Source organism: Neofelis nebulosa, chromosome 12 (genome assembly GCF_028018385.1).
Source record: "Neofelis nebulosa isolate mNeoNeb1 chromosome 12, mNeoNeb1.pri, whole genome shotgun sequence".
In the NCBI taxonomy this organism is placed as follows: Eukaryota; Metazoa; Chordata; class Mammalia; order Carnivora; family Felidae; genus Neofelis; species Neofelis nebulosa.
In genome coordinates this window covers 6,574,761-6,590,410 of record NC_080793.1, presented here as the reverse complement: position 1 = coordinate 6,590,410, position 15,650 = coordinate 6,574,761, and the positions used below count along the sequence as shown (strand labels likewise).

Here is a 15,650-nt window from a genome sequence, read left to right as displayed (position 1 = left end):
GTGACACAAAACGGAAAGCACTGATCCCAGGGTGGGTGGCCTTCTGCGGTGCCGTCGGAAAGGAGAGCTTGGGGATGGGCAGCCCGGGGAGGAGAGGCTCCAGGCCCAGCTAAGGGAAGTAAGTGAAAGACTCTCACTGTCACCTCACCTTCTCAACGTCTGCTTTGGTGACATTGATGTCGGCGTCCATCTTCTCAAAGTACTGCTGTGCCCTGTCCGCCTCTTTGCAGTCACGTTCAAATCGCCTTTTACTCTGAAAGCAGGGGCGAGTGGTGGCAGGAGAGCAGGTGTTAATGCAACCACGAGATTCCTACGCGAGGGTATCATTTCAATAAGTTACTCGAACAGCTGCATTTATTTCCACCCAAACCCATCTCCCCTTTGTTCTTTGCGTGTGATTTTTTTTTTTTTCTTTTTTAAGAAAAACACTCTACGTGAGCTCTTGGGGCTCAACATCCTAGTCTCCCTAAGGGCGCCTACAAACAAATCCAATTCAAACCGGAAGATCTCTGAAGGCGTGTCTTTGGCGTTTTGGTTTCGCGCTCACGGATCGCTTCGCGCTCGCGTTCACGTTTAGGCAACCTAAAGCCGTTTCTCGAGCCGTTTGTCCTCCACTTACTGATTCGAGTTGCTTCCAGCAGATCTCTATGTGCTGTTGTGCCTTCCGCCCATCGTGAAAGTACTGGAAACAGAAAACGCACAGTGATTAGCACCCCCTCTTCCCCAGGGTCACACCTGAGGGGAAAAAAAATCATCAACTCAAATCATATTTAATTTCTTGTTTTAAGTAGGCTCTACGCCCAACGGGGGGCTTGAACTCACAACCCTGGGATCCAGCGTCGCGTGCTCTGCCTACGGAGCCAGCCAGGCGCCCCCTAAACCGTATTGAAATACTGAACCTCTAGTGCATTCCAAAGAAACGGAAGACTTAAAAAATAAAGGGGAGGGGCGCCTGGGTGGCTCAGCCGGTTAAGCGTCCGACTTCGGCTCAGGTCACGATCTCACAGTCTGTGAGTTCGAGCCCCGCGTCGGGCTCTGTGCTGACAGCTCGGAGCCCGGAGCCCGCTTCGGATTCTGTGTCCCCCTCTCTCCCTGCCCCTCCCCTGCTCAGGCTCTGTCTCAAAAATAAATGAAACATTAAAAAAATAAATAAATAAAAAATAAAGGGGAAATGAAAACACAGTCACAGAGTTTCCCCCTCAAACTTCAGGTAGGATAATCCCGAGTTCTCAGACCCGCGCGCAACACTCGTGAAAAGGGCAGGAATGGTCGTTAGGACAGCGACCACGGAGACCTTTATTTTTCCGCTGCTTTGAGAATTCACACAGCACACGATTCGCCCGTTGGAGTTGTACAGCTCAGCGCTCGTTGGTGCAGTCGCAGAATTGTGCAGCCATCACCACAGTCTGAGAACATTTTATCACCCCAAAAGGACAGCCTGAACGTCTTACACGTCATACCCCACCCCCACCCCCTTCAGCCCTGGGCAACCGCTACTCTACCTTACGTCTCCATAAATTTGCCTGCTCTGGCTTATTTCCTATGAATGGAATCCTAGGCCGTGAGGCCTTTTGTGACTGGCACAATGGCTTCCATTAGCACATAACTGTTCACCAGGCAGAATGTCTTCCAGGTTCATCCACGTTGTCACGTGGGCCTCGGTCCTTTCTCTCTTTTTTACTGCCCAGTGACACTCCGTTGTATGGGCATATACCGATTTTGTTTCTCCATTCACAGTTGACGAACATTAGGGTGTTCCCGGTTTGGGGCTACCAGGAATAATGCCCCTGCAAACATTTGTGTAGATGAATGTTTCCATTACTTAGATCTTCTTAGATTGAAAAGTTAAGTTCAGCCCCCTGCTCTCTGCCATGGCCCCGTGGCAGGTATGTGCCTTGTGTTGACCAGTAAGGACCCCAAAGGGCTAGAGCAGGGGTAAGCCTCAGGCACTATCAGGAAACGGGGTCAGAGAAGAAAGGGCCAGCCTGTGTAGAGTCTCGTAGGCTTTGGGTCTGAATGAGCTGGGGAACCATGGGTCACATAGAGGCGCCATGTTGTGAAGGAAGGTTCCAGGTCTCTCTCCAACCCGGGAGACGGGAGACTTGGACCCTAGGGCAGCAGCGTAGGTGGTGAGCGGGGTCAGACTCTAGGTGTCAGGAAAACCCCAGGATCAGATGTGAGTGGAGGTACGGAAGTTTCAGGGTTGACTCCAAGACTGCTGGTCTGAGCTTTAGGAGGGGGGTACTGGAGTCAGACAGTTTTAGCTTTGTTAGGTTGACATTCTAAGACACCCCCAAGTGGAGAGCCTACCGGGGAGCTGGATGGCTGAGTGTGAGCTCAGGGAAGGGTCAACGCTAAAAAGATCAGCGTGGACGTCACCAGCATCACGTGGGTGGTCAGAGCCACAGCCTGGACAAGATCTCCAAAGGAGATGAGATCCCAAGGAAAGACCAGAAATACATAGAAATGTTAAGAAACTGATGTCCTTTTTTTATCCCGTGGCCCCAAATCACCAGCGTTTCCTAAATCGTGTGATCTCCTTCAGCTGTGACATCACTGACTTCGTCAATGTGGTGGGAATTTCCCAGATCTGTCCCCTGTGTCCCCAGCGGCTGACCCGGGGATATGGACCACACACGGCCTCCCGGGCCCTCCGGTTCTGTCATATTTGCCACAGACGTTCTGGTGCATCAGAGGGCGGGGAATTTAGGTGTATCTGAAGGTCCTCTCGCTGAGAAATTCTGGGTTGGCTGGGTCCTCGACCGAGGCCACGGCTGCGGTCAGGAACCCCCGCCCCGTGGGACGGAGGGGACCGCAGCAGCTCCCCACCCCGACTGGCCCCCGGAGTTGGGCACTAGCTCTTAGTGCTTTTCCTGAACCTTCTCCGCAGCCAGGTAAACCTTCCTGCTACTGAACAACCTTCCTGGAATGACTGGGCTTGAATGTGCCGTCTGTGTTCTGACAGACAAGGTAGGGAATGTCATGGCCAGAAGGCAGGTTGAAAGCAGACTGATGGCGGAGGCTCCCCCTCCCCCCCCCACCCTCCCCCTCTGAGTTTATCTCTCCTAGTCAGAGCCTAGGGCCAGGCTGAGTCACAAAGGAGGACTGAGGACTGGGGAGGACAGGAAGGAGGACACAAAATCAGATTGTGGCTCTTTTATAAGGGACTCCTTCCTTGTCTCTCTTTCGAGGCCACGCTTCTCGGCTTTAATCTCCCTTTTCAGGCAACTTTTCTCCAACCAACAATTTAGGAATCCAAGAGGGGGCCCCCCCGGGGGGGGGGGGGCTTCACTTCTCAGGTTTCGTTAACAGACACGGGGACGAAAGGGAACCGAGCTGGAGTCTGGGTTCATGCTCTCGACATGAACGTTTCTCCCAAAACACGAGGCCCGTCCTAGGCGGAGAGAGGAAATGCACACACAAGAACACGGGGAAAGTGACAGGCACTGCCGGGAAAGGTTGACTCGGCTTTAACATCAAAGGCGTCTTCTCTGAAGGCAACAGGTGTCCCCCCGCCCCCCGCCGCCCCCTGCTCCAAAAAAAGTCACATTCTGGGAGCATGAGGGCTGATCTTGATTGAAAACCCATACAGTGAATGTTCTTACCACCCCTCCATTTAATAATCTAATAATAAATATGAATTTATTCCAGGGGTGCCTGGGGGGCTTCCGACTCCCGATTTCGGCTCAGGTCGTGATCTCCCGGTTGTGAGTTCGCGCCCCGCATCGGGCTCTGCGCTGACAGCTAGGAGCATGGAGCCTGCTTCGGATTCTGTCTCAGTCTCTCTGCCCCTCCCCTGCTCGTGCTCTCTCTCTCTCTTTAACTCTCTCAAATACAAAATAACACATTTAAAAAAAAAAAAAATCATCTGAGAACTACACTTGAGACCCTAAGGTTTCCAGGGACACAAGGAAAACTCGAGGTGTCAGTGATTTCCCTCCCAATCTTTCTTTCCTGGCAGTATGTTCCTCCAAAACTCATCTGTGGCTACAACACACACACAAAGACGTGGTGCTGAGCCCTTGGGAAGTTGGTGGGTGGTACCGGAGCCCCCCTGACCGTCCTGAGCGGACGGCCACCTACCAGTGGTTCATCTGCGGCCAGCTCTCAGTCCCCTCCTTCAATCCCAAAGGCTAGTTCACAGGAACAAAGGTAAACAAACAAACCAGCTTGCCAGATGGGTTTGTTGTTTCTTCGCAAACAATGGCAAAGCATTTCTTCCCAGGACAGTGAGCAACTGTGTATCTAAAAAGTGTGCCTCCAAGCGCTAAAGAAAGAGGAATTGTTCTCTAGAAAAAGAGAATAGGTCTTTTGGAGCCACAGAGTGAAGTCACCACGGCGCTTTTCTCCTATCGCCAGAGAAGACAGGAAATGCCATCTCCAGAGACCCAGAGAGATGCTGCGGACTTTCTGCTGCAGGCAAGATGCTTTTGTGTCTCTTCCAAGGTGATAAGAGACTTTTAAAAATGCCTGATGGTACGGCAGGTGGCAGCTAAACTTCCTTTCCTTTCCCCTTTCTGGTTGAACCTTAAAAACATACAGATAAGGGGCGCCTGGGTGGCTCAGTCGGCTCAGCGTCCTACCTCTGCTCAGGTTATGATCTCATGGTTTGTGGGTTCGAGCCCCGCGTCAGGCTCAGAGCCCGGAGCCTGCTTCCGATTCTGTGTCTTCCTTTCTCTCTGCCCCTTCCGCACTCACGCTTCTCACCACCCCCCCCTCAAAAATAAACATTAAGAAATAATTTTAAAACTATATACAGATAAAATCTATACAAATAAAAACCATCTTTCCAATTTTTGTTGTTGTTGTTAGAAATCTCCCAGGGACCAGGGGCAGCTAAGATAAGATAAGAATCACAGGGAACCTAAAATAAACAACCACAAACTTAAAGAACAATGACAAAGCTTCCAAGAAAGTTTTACTGTGCTGCAAGAGATCATCATTAGGCTGCGAGAATGTCTATTATTCACACCCCACAATTAGGTACAGCAGCTGCTCTTTTTTACTAGATTTATATATAATAGACCGTTAATTTTTAAAACTCCACAAAAAAGCAAAATATAGCACTGTTCTGAGAACAGTCACTTTCCCCCCCCCAAAAAAAAAAAGTGGAAAAAAAAAAAGCATAAACACTCAATTGAGGACAGTCAACCATCTGGAATTTTAAATAAAACTCAGATTCCACAGATGAAAACAAAGGAATACAAAGACTGGAAAAGGCCAACGAAAAAAAGCAGCTTGCAGAAAATATGCCTGGGACAAATATTATAATTTCCTCAAAACCCACAGCGTGGTGGGTCTGAACACTAACAGCTTCGAAGCCCGACTCGGGATTAATGAACAGAGCTACGAATCTGCGTGGCCAAGGGGAGCCGTGGATGCGGGCTGCGGGGGAAACTCAACCACCTTCGGCCCTGCCCGAGGGAGCCCTTCACCCCCTCACTTCAATCCCAAGCCGCAAACCTGGGAGCGTTCGGGATGTGATGGGAGTCGCATTCTGATTTATGCAGAATGGTCAGATGATTAAATAAAGACGAATGATTCGGGAAGGTCTATTTCCCCCAATACATTTATAATACAGATAACCTTCGCAGTGAATTTGTTTCAAGTTCCTAAAGCGCCTGCCTCCCGGCATCATGTTTAGCTGCTTAACTCCCTCCACCCTCCCCCCCGCCCAGGCCATCTGGGCACCGGGCAGGGGACCCCACTCACCGTCCTGCGGCCAAGTTCCCTTCACTCCTTCTCCCCATGTGCCTTCACCCCGCTGTTCCTGTCATTCTCCTGCTGGCTTTTGCTACCCAGAATGCTCCTCGTGCACAAGGTACCTGGACTCCAGAAGGCTTTTGAACCTATTCTTCAGGACAACTCTTTCTTTCGTGTTGCTTAAAATCCTAATTGTGCTGAAGAATCCGGTTAACTTTTTTTTTTAAGTTCCACGTCCAACGTGAGGCTTGAACTCACAGCCCCGAGATCGACAGCCTGCTCTGTGGGCTGGGCCAGCCAGCTGCCCCCCCGATTAACTCTCAGGATGATCTTAAGCAGCCGATGAGACACGGCCCTCCCTTGACCTCTTCCCGGGGTATACCTCTGTTACTTCCAGACCCGGACGAGGAGGATCGCCCAATAGAGGGCCAGGGTGACCAGGGGTGGGACTTTAGGGGCAGTGATCCTTCCCTGAAAAGGCTAAAAGCTCTTACAGTGGGATTCAGTCATTCAGTCCACACGTGCTAACTGTATGCCCAGATGCGCAGGGTGCTGCTGTCCTCGTGAAAACTAGTGGACGCAGAGGAAGAGAAAAGGGGACGAGGTGGGGGTGTGGGCACAGCGGCATTTTAGACAGAGAGGTCTGGATGATGTTTCTTTCTTTCTTTCTTTCTTTCTTTTTTTTTTTTTTAATGTTTATTTATTTTTGAGAGAGACACAGACAGAGTGTGAGCAGGGGAGGGGCAGAGAGAGAGGGAGACCCAGAATCCGAAGCAGCCTCCAGGCTCCTAATGGTCAGCACAGAGCCCGACGCGGGGCTCGAACCCACGAACCGTGAGATCGTGACCTGAGCCGAAGACGGACGCTTAACCGACTGAGCCACCCAGGGGCCCCTGGATGAGGTTTCTTTTTTTTTTATTTTATTTTTATTTTTTGGGACAGAGAGAGACAGAGCATGAACGGGGGAGGGTCAGAGAGAGGGAGACACAGAATCGGAAACAGGCTCCAGGCTCCGAGCCATCAGCCCAGAGCCTGACGCGGGGCTCGAACTCACGGAGCGCGAGATCGTGACCTGGCTGAAGTCGGACGCTTAACCGACTGCGCCACCCAGGCGCCCCCTGGATGAGGTTTCTTGAACAAAGTGTACGAGCGGACTTGCAGAGGTCCGGGGAAACACGCTTCCGAGCAGCGGGAACAGCAACGGAGATGCCCTGAGGTGGGAGAGGGCTGGGTGTGTTCACGGAACAGCTGATGCCAATGTGACCAGACGGAGATGACGGATAAGGCCGAAGCAGGCGACGGCTGGACCAAGGACAGCTTCCAAAGCCACGTTAGCGTGAGGGGAAGCCACCAGGACGTGGTCTGCTCTGTGCCACCACAAGGTTGCACGGACTCCCTGGCGTGTGGAGAATGTTCCGAATGTGGCAGGTGCAGCAGAGGGACCGGGGGTACAGGTGGAGATGGGGAGCTGCGCCACGGACCACGGGGCGAGCCCGGAAGCCGAGGGGGGAGTCGGGAGGCTCTCACCTGGAGCACTCCTCCGGGTGAGACGATGAGGGACTGGACGAGGGTTGAGAAGTGTTTGGATTGAGGACATGTACTGAAGATAGAGCCGATCACAGGACCTGCTACTATACAGAAGATGGGGTGCGAAGGGGGCCAGAACAACTAGGTTAAAAAGGAGTGCCATTGACTGACTGGAGGAAATGCAGATTGGAATGGGGTGTGATAAAAAGGAGTTTCAGGGATCCAAAGTTTCTTTCTGGATGGGATACATGGGCCACTGCCTCCCACAGCCCTGGGGCATCACTCCCAGTGCTGCTGGGCTCCAGAACCCCCTCTTTCCTTGGCGCACTGGTGGGGGGGGGGGGGATGCTGCATCGGGCACATGGCGGGAGATGACAAGCAGGTGCCTGGATAGAGGAGAGTCAGTTGGGACACAAAACATCAGTCAAGTAATTCCCGGTCTCAGAAGAAAAAGAAGGTGTCATTCCAGCTCCTGAGGGAGAAACCCAGAACCCAGAGTTGCACTTCAGATCTATGGAATCGAGAACAGAATTTCAGTGCCCTGATAACTAGCTATGCTACCCCATAAATGACAGGACAGACTGTCTACGGTTCTGCGGGTGACAGAACCACAGTGGTGACAGGCCCTTGATGAACAGAATGCCACTATCACGTGTTCTTCCAAAACAAAACAAAATACACCTTCTAGAGATCCATTAGACCAGGGGCCACCAGTGGGTGTCATATCAGCATGACCTTGCCAAAGACCAACAGCTTCTTTAGGGCTCCTCGCTTTTGGATTTATTTAAATAAAAGAGGTAACCCCAGGAAGGAGGAACTCTTATTGGGAACGATGCTCCTCTCCCAGGCCACGAAATCTAAAATCTCTTAACACAGTACCCAAAGTTGCATCTCAACAGGACCGAAGGGATCAGAGACAGATTTGTAATTAGATGATCACATACGTACGTTCCTTTCGTTTTTCGCTTTCCTTCTGTCTCTTTGCTGTAATCGCTCATAAAAACACGTTCTAAACATAGTAGGGTCAGTCCGTGCTACAAAACTGCCTTGTAGGAAATTAAGTCCCTCCCTAGGTTTCTAAATAGGACCTACCCAATACCTAACTTCAAGAGGAAGTTCCAGTAAATGTTGGCCGGAACCTCCTGACTCCCCTTCTGGGGCAACAAATCTCCATAAATCCCTCTTACGCGGTTAATGGTGACCACTGTGGATAACCCTGCGACAGCCTCAAAGCTGGAGCTGCCCCAAACGATCCCTCTGAAGTTCTCTGATAACTGGATGCGATGTCCAGAAATCGCCAACAAGAGTGTATTTACTTCTGTTAAAGACCGTTACTCTTGTAAGTGACCAAAGCTTAATCGAGAACCGTAAACCACGTATGCTTTGACCTCGTATTCTCTTTCTGGGAATTTAGCTGGGAGAAACGATCCCCACCCCCCACACCAAACAGCTATTAAAGTAATGAGTTCGCCGCAGTATTGTTTATATAAGTAAGTAATCAGAAACCGGTAATAGCCTATAGATCAAATATTAAAGAATTAATTAAGTATACAATAGCATTAGAATGAGACATAGCCACTACAATTCTAATTATGAAAATTGTATGTTTTTGCGTACGAAAGTGGAAACTGCTTATGCTATTAAATGGAGAATAAATAAAAAATATAAATTATACCTATATAGGACTCATATGCTTAAATGTTATATATTCTTATATAGATATTATATATACACCCATATCTGTCTCTCTCTATACATATCAATATCTTTATGTCTATAAATGATGTCTAGAAGGAAACTTGGAAAAACGAGGTTCTGATTTATAAAAACTTTAAGTTTTGGGTTTTTTTTTAACTTTCTTTATATATCTTTGAGACAGACAGTGCGAGCAGGGAAGGGGCAGAGAGAGAGAGAGGGAGACACAGACTCCGAAGCAGGCTCCAGGCTCCGAGCCGTCAGCCCAGAGCCCGACACGGGGCTCGAACTCACGTGTGATCATGACCCGAGCTGAAGTCGCCTAACCGACTGAGTCACCCAGGCGCCCCGAGTTTTTGTTCTCTAATCCAGAGTTTTGGTAACATTCTACACAATACTGACAACTAATAAATGAATCCTAGCACTCCCCCACCTTCAAAAAAAGGAGGGGGAGGGGCGCCTGGGGTGGCTCAGTCGGTTAAGCGTCCAACTTTGACTCAGGTCATGATCTCACAGTTCGTGGGTTCGAGCCCCGCGTCGGGCTCTGTGCTGACGGCTCGGAGCCTGGAGCCCGCTTAGGGTTCTGTGTCTCCCTCTCTCTCTGCCCCTCCCCAACTGGGGCTCAATCTCTCTCCGTCTCTCAAAACTAAATAAATGTTAAAAATAATTTTTTTTCAACACTATGTGAGAGAGTTGCACATAACATGGGAACACGGGTAGATGCGGACAGGGCGGCATAAAACCCATCTTTTCTCCTAAACACACGAACAGCAAGTATCCTATCTTACAACCAAGGACTTTAAGACTTAAAGATCGACTAGCTGGCTCACTCTGAAACGCCCCCCGAAGACAACCATCTCTCCCACTTCCTTCCTTCTTACTACCTTCCTTTCAAATCTTGACAAAACAGGAAGGAAACATCTTTTGCATAAGGAGCTATTTTTTACCGTGCAGACTCTCGTGAGAGACTCGTCTACTCAAACGTAGCAAAAATCTAGAGGAGAAATAATTTTCCAGTAGCATTCCAAACCGAACTTGGAAACACGCTCTAGGCAGTAATGAGATCCAGCAGTAATCCTGTAAATTCTAAATCATCCCTTTGGGCAGATAGGATTTCGCCGCTACGTCAAAGGCCCCTAGATGTGACACCAGCAGACCTAGATGCGAGTCCCAGCTCTGTTGTGTTCCTTCCGCCAACCATTGCCGTCACCAGAAAGGGGAAAAGATCCCATTTTGCCGTGTTTTTAAGAGTCCCCTTTTCAAAAATAAATAAGATCACTCACTAATAAGAGTTGGGGGAGGGACGCCTGGGTGGCTGCGTCGGTTAAGCGTCCAGCTCTAGATTTGGGCTCAGGTCACGATCTCACGGTTCAGGAGTTCGAGCCCTGAATTGGGCTCTGCACTGACCGTGTGGAGCATGCTTGGGATTCTCTCTCTCTCTCTCTCTCTCTCTCTCTCTCTCTCTCTCTGCCCCTCCCCCACTTGCTCTCGCGCTCTCTCTCTTACAATAAACCTTAAAAACCAGTAAGAGGGGAGCCAAAAGGGAAAGCTCGAAAGGAGACACATTGGTCATCAGCGTTCCATCTCAAGGAACTCCTTGGCCACAGCTAACTGCCCATGAAGAAGTTCACACGTTGACCCGGCCTCCTCGCATGGAAGTTAAAGAATCAGTCGGTTAAGCGTCCGACTCCGGCTCAGGTCACGATCTCGCGGTTTGTGGGTTCGAGCCCCGCGTCGGGCTCTGTGCTGACAGCCCGGACAGTCGGGTTGACTCTCCAGCCCCAACGCCTCCAGCCTCCTGGTCTGGAGTAAAACGTTCCCGAGGGGAACCGTGGAGAGTAAATGTTAAAACGTAAAAGATATCAGTTATGCAAATCCAGAAACATGAAGATCTGAGGCCAAACAACTAAATAGCCAATATCATCCGAATAATTTTTAAAGTCACAGCGTTTCAACATACAACGTGTCACCATGTGCGGTCACTCCAAATGATGGTAAATATTAAAACACCGCAAATACGCATTTGCCTACCGATACGCGTCCTGGAATTCTAAAAGGTTTCCCAGTTTCCTGGGGCGCCAGTCCGTTAAGCGTCTGACTTTGGCTCAGGTCATGATCTCATGGTTTGTGCATTCGAGCCCCGCATCGGGCTCTCCTCTGTCGGCGTGGTGCCTGCTTGGGATTCTCCGTCCCACCCCCTCTCCCTCTGCTCTTCCCCTGCTCTCTCTCTCTCTCTCTCAAAAATAAATAAACAAGCAAAAACGAAGTAAATAAAAGGTTTCCCAGCTTCCTCAAATGTCATTTTAATATAATTACAAAATGCTTCAAGAGAGCACGGTGTTTGTAATTCTTCCCGGCAGAACATCTGACTCAGAAATGTGTGCTTGCGATTCTCCTTAAAATAAAAGGAACAGCACGTATCGCAAGATATTATTTAACGTGTATCTGTACCACCTGTAATTTACTCCATAAATTACTATAATTTCTGATAAAAAGGGAACAGAATTCAAACTACAGATATGACGGACGGTACAAGACATGTGATTAACGGGGGGTAAACAGAACGAAAGGACCCAATCGTAACACAGCAAAGACACACAAGGATCCTCACCCAGTGACACAAAGTCTCACTGAGGACAAAGACTGCTTCTCGCCACTTCTTAATTATTTCTTCCACCCTGGGAGTATTTATCAAGAGCCTGCTTTGTCCCGCCCGGACACTCGAGCTCGAGATACAATGGTAACCAAGAAAATTCTTGCCCTCATGGAGCTTATGTTCTAGCGTGAGACGCAAGGAAACAGATACATAAAATGTTAGCCGCTGGCAACCACTAGGGAAAAACAGTAAAGCAGGGAAGGTGGGGGCAATGAGGAGGGGAAGGAGTCGGGGGGAATTTGTAAGTTTAAATAAGGTGGACAAGACAGACCTCAATGAGAAGACCATATTCCTGCGAAAGAACTCAGCAGGTAAGCTCTGCAGGTATCTGGGGGGAAAGCTTTCCGAGGAAATAAAAGGCCAGTGCAAAGGCCTTGAGGCAGGATCACACAGGGCAAGGAGGAGGAGCAGCGAGGGAGCAATGTGTCCGCAGGAGAAGAATAAAAAAAAGTGACAGGAGGGGGGCTCAGTCAGTGAAGCATTTGACTCTTGGTTTCGGCTCAGGTCGTGAACTCGCGGTTCGTGGGATCCCGCCCATCGGGCTCCGCGCTGAGACCACAGAGCCTGCTTGGGATTCTCTCTCACGCTGTCTCTTTACCCCTCCCTGGCTCGCACACTCGCGCGCTCTCTCTCTCTCGCAATAAATAAACTTAAAAAAAAAAAAAAAAGTGGGGCACCTGGGTAGCTCAGTCGGTTAAGCATTTGACTCTTGGTTTCGGCTCACGTCACGATCTCAAGGTTTGTGAGTTCGAGCTCCAAGTTGGGCTCTGTGCCGAGGGCGCAGAGCCTGCTTGGGATCCTCTCTCTCTCTCTCTCTCTCTCTCTCTCTCTCTCTCTCTGCCCCTCCCCCCTTCGTTCTTTGTCTCTCCCCCTCTCTCGAAACAAATAAGCATTATTTAAAAAAAAAAAAAAACTAACAGGAAGCCAGGTCATGTGGGTTCATATCTCACAGTCCACTCCAGAAACAGCATGTACGTTCCGGACTAAGGTAAATGCAGAGAGTTCTTGCTGAGGGCGTTGGCTAAATCTCTAAGCTATATGGGTGGATAAAGGTCAGTGAAGACACACAAGGCACCGAACAAAGAAACAAACAGGAAGAGGGTATAAACTGTGTGAGGTTGAGGGAAGTTCAAGGGCCCAGGGAAGCAGCCCAACATCATGTCCAGATTGACCGCATTTCCCTGAGGATCACAATAGGCCACTGCGTTTCATTCTGAACCTTAGTATTTTGCTTCACTGCTTCCTTTCCATCACGGAAAAGACCTTCTTTAATGAACGGTCTGGAAGAGGCTGTCATGTCAATCTGGGCACCACGGACATCAGGGGCCAGGTAATTCTTTGTTGTGGAGGCCGCCCTACGCATCACAGGATGTTGAACAGCATGTCCGGGTTCCACCCACCAGATGCCAGTGGCAACCCCCCCCCCAAGCTAATCCCCCCCCACACAACCAGAACTATCTCCAGAAATTGGCACATGTGGGGGGGGGGGGCAAAATTGTGCCAGCTTGAGACCCACTGCTCTAATGTGAACAGATAAAAATTTCATCTCAGTTTACGAACATTTTTTTTTTTTTGCAACGAATGGGTTGATCTTCAGGCATAGATCTGTTCCTAACTTCTAAACACCCCCAAAGCCATGTGCTACCTACTTACAGCTTAGAAAGAGTAAACGCCTCAGCCGTTCCAAATACCTTCCTGTCTCAGGGCCTTTGCACTGGCTGTTCCCTCTATGGTTTGCCCCAGGCAACTCGTCCTCCTACTTCGAGTCTTGCCAAAACGTTAAGTGCTGAGAGCCCTGGGAAGCTTCTCCCTGGTCCTGGGTCCAAGCATGTTAGGGATTCCTATCATCTGCTCCCAAAGCCCCTGCAGTCATACTCTGTAGCTACTCTCACAATGAAATAATTATTTTGGTCATGATTATTTAACGTCTCTTCCGTTTCAGCAGCAACGAGATCTTCCCCGTTGGCTCGAGCAACACCAGAGCACTTACAACCATTACTGTGGACTCAAATTTAAATGAAAAAAGTATCCTCGCTGGCCAGCTCTGGTACCTTATTAGTAACATAGTATGACGCCCTTACTTCCTAAGGGATCAAAGAACAATGACACAGACCACAGCCTAACCATAAATCTCTTAGGGGCCTCCGGGGGACTCAGTGGGTTAAGCATCCAACTCCTGGTTTCGGCTCAGGTCATGATCTCACGGTTTCATGGGTTCGAGCCCCGCATCAGGCTCTGTGCTTACAGGGCAGAACCTGCTTGGGATTCTCTCTCTCTCCCTCTCTCTCTCTGCCCCTCCCCCACTCACACTGTCTCTGTCCCTCTCAAAATAAATAGACTTAAAATAATTGATTAAAATAAATCTTTTAGGATGAAACCTTCACTATGAATATACTTCCTGTGACCGTACATTTTTCTCCTTTGTTAATAATAAAAGCTACGAAAAGATTACGGCTCAGGTCATGATCTCACGGTTCATGAGTTTGACCCCCCCGCATTAGGCTCTCTGCTGTCAGCACAGAGCCCACTTTGGATCCTTTGTCCCCCTCCCTCTCTCTGCCCCCCCACCCCGTGCTTGCATGCACGCTCGCTCTCTCTTTCTCTCTCTCTCAAAAATAAAAATAAACCTTAAAAAAAAAACGCTATTTGTTACCGATTTCCTCTCCTGCTTCAGTTCCTGGACGTAGCGGGCTAGCTCCACAGTGATGTGTGAGGTCATGTTCTCGGAGATAACTTCGTGCTGCCCGGCGTAATCGTTCATTTCGTTCAGGGTGGAAAGGAAGGCTTTACATGCCGTATACCTAGGGAACAGAACACACGCCACTCCTTTGCAAACAAGGCCACGTCCGCTCTAACGCGCTGCGCGCTGACAAAATATTAATTAAAATCAGGTTAACGTGCATCGACCTCCCAGAGGATCCTGACAATTCATTACACGTAAGAGTGCTCCGATCAAAATGGCTCGGAATTAATTACCAGTGAGACACTTTGCATTTTGGGGGACGCTGAATCACTCTACATAAGGCAGGATTTGGCTCTGTTAATACTCGGTCCAAAGATACCCCCCAATACGTAATGCAGTGGATATTTAGGTCTAGGTGAGAGACATAATACTTTGGGGCCATCCACGGTAAGGTGCCTTAGCTACCGACTGAAATGAACACATTTCTCGGTGAAACAGACTCCTGATGTTACAAAGCCAAATCCAGACGGCGGACTGCATAATCCACACTTCCTGTATTTGCGTAGATTAAGCTTTTCCCCATCACCTTAACTGAAACGATCTGGAATAGGTCTAGTGACTCCGTCAAAGGGAAGTGAGTGGAGCAGGGTCTTTATGGTTCTTCCCGTTTAAAAACTGACACAAAGAGGAGCGGGGAAGGCAGCTTAGTTTTGTAGATTTCATTTTTTTCTTTCCTTCACCATCATCACCACTGGCATAAAGATATCACCACATAATGATCGGTGTTAAACAGACCTGTATTCCTCTTCCTCCTTCGAGTTCTTTTTAGGTTGGTATTTCTTTGCAAGATTCCTAAAACAAAAATGCAGACAATGTCACCTTCTGTAGAGAGATGACTGAGAGAAAAAAAAAAAAAGACGATCGAGAAATCAGTGATGGAAGGTGAAGTCAGTGCTTTTGTTGACAACTTAAAAAAAAAAATCAGAAAATGTCCACAGTTGAAATCCATTCATTTCCTTCGTTTTTAAAAAAAAAAAAAATTTTTTTTTTTTTTAAATTTTTTTTTTTCAACGTTTTTTTTTATTTATTTTTGGGACAGAGAGAGACAGAGCATGAACGGGGGAGGGGCAGAGAGAGAGGGAGACACAGAATCGGAAACAGGCTCCAGGCTCCGAGCCATCAGCCCAGAGCCTGACACGGGGCTCGAACTCACGGACCGCGAGATCGTGACCTGGCTGAAGTCGGACGCTTAACCGACTGCGCCACCCAGGCGCCCCAAAAAAAAAAAAAAAATTTTTAACGTTCATTCGTTTTTTGAGAGACAGGGAGACAGAGCGTGAGCAGGGGAGGGGGACACAGAATCCAAAGCAGGCTCCGGGCTCTGAG

At 49.1% G+C, this 15,650-nt stretch overlaps 1 protein-coding gene across 12 annotated transcripts in view; it reads right to left on the bottom strand.

The window, feature by feature from the left end:
* FNBP1 (formin binding protein 1) overlaps positions 1-15,650 on the bottom strand; it is a 145,072-nt gene that overhangs the window by 63,572 nt on the left and 65,850 nt on the right. For all 12 annotated transcript variants that reach the window (XM_058693818.1, XM_058693820.1, XM_058693821.1 and 9 more), the window contains 4 exons: positions 15,060-15,116; positions 14,235-14,382; positions 620-682; positions 149-253 (listed from right to left, as the gene is read on the bottom strand). In XM_058693818.1, the coding sequence (XP_058549801.1) occupies positions 149-253; positions 620-682; positions 14,235-14,382; positions 15,060-15,116 (373 nt within the window). The remainder of the gene's footprint in view (positions 1-148; positions 254-619; positions 683-14,234; positions 14,383-15,059; positions 15,117-15,650) is intronic.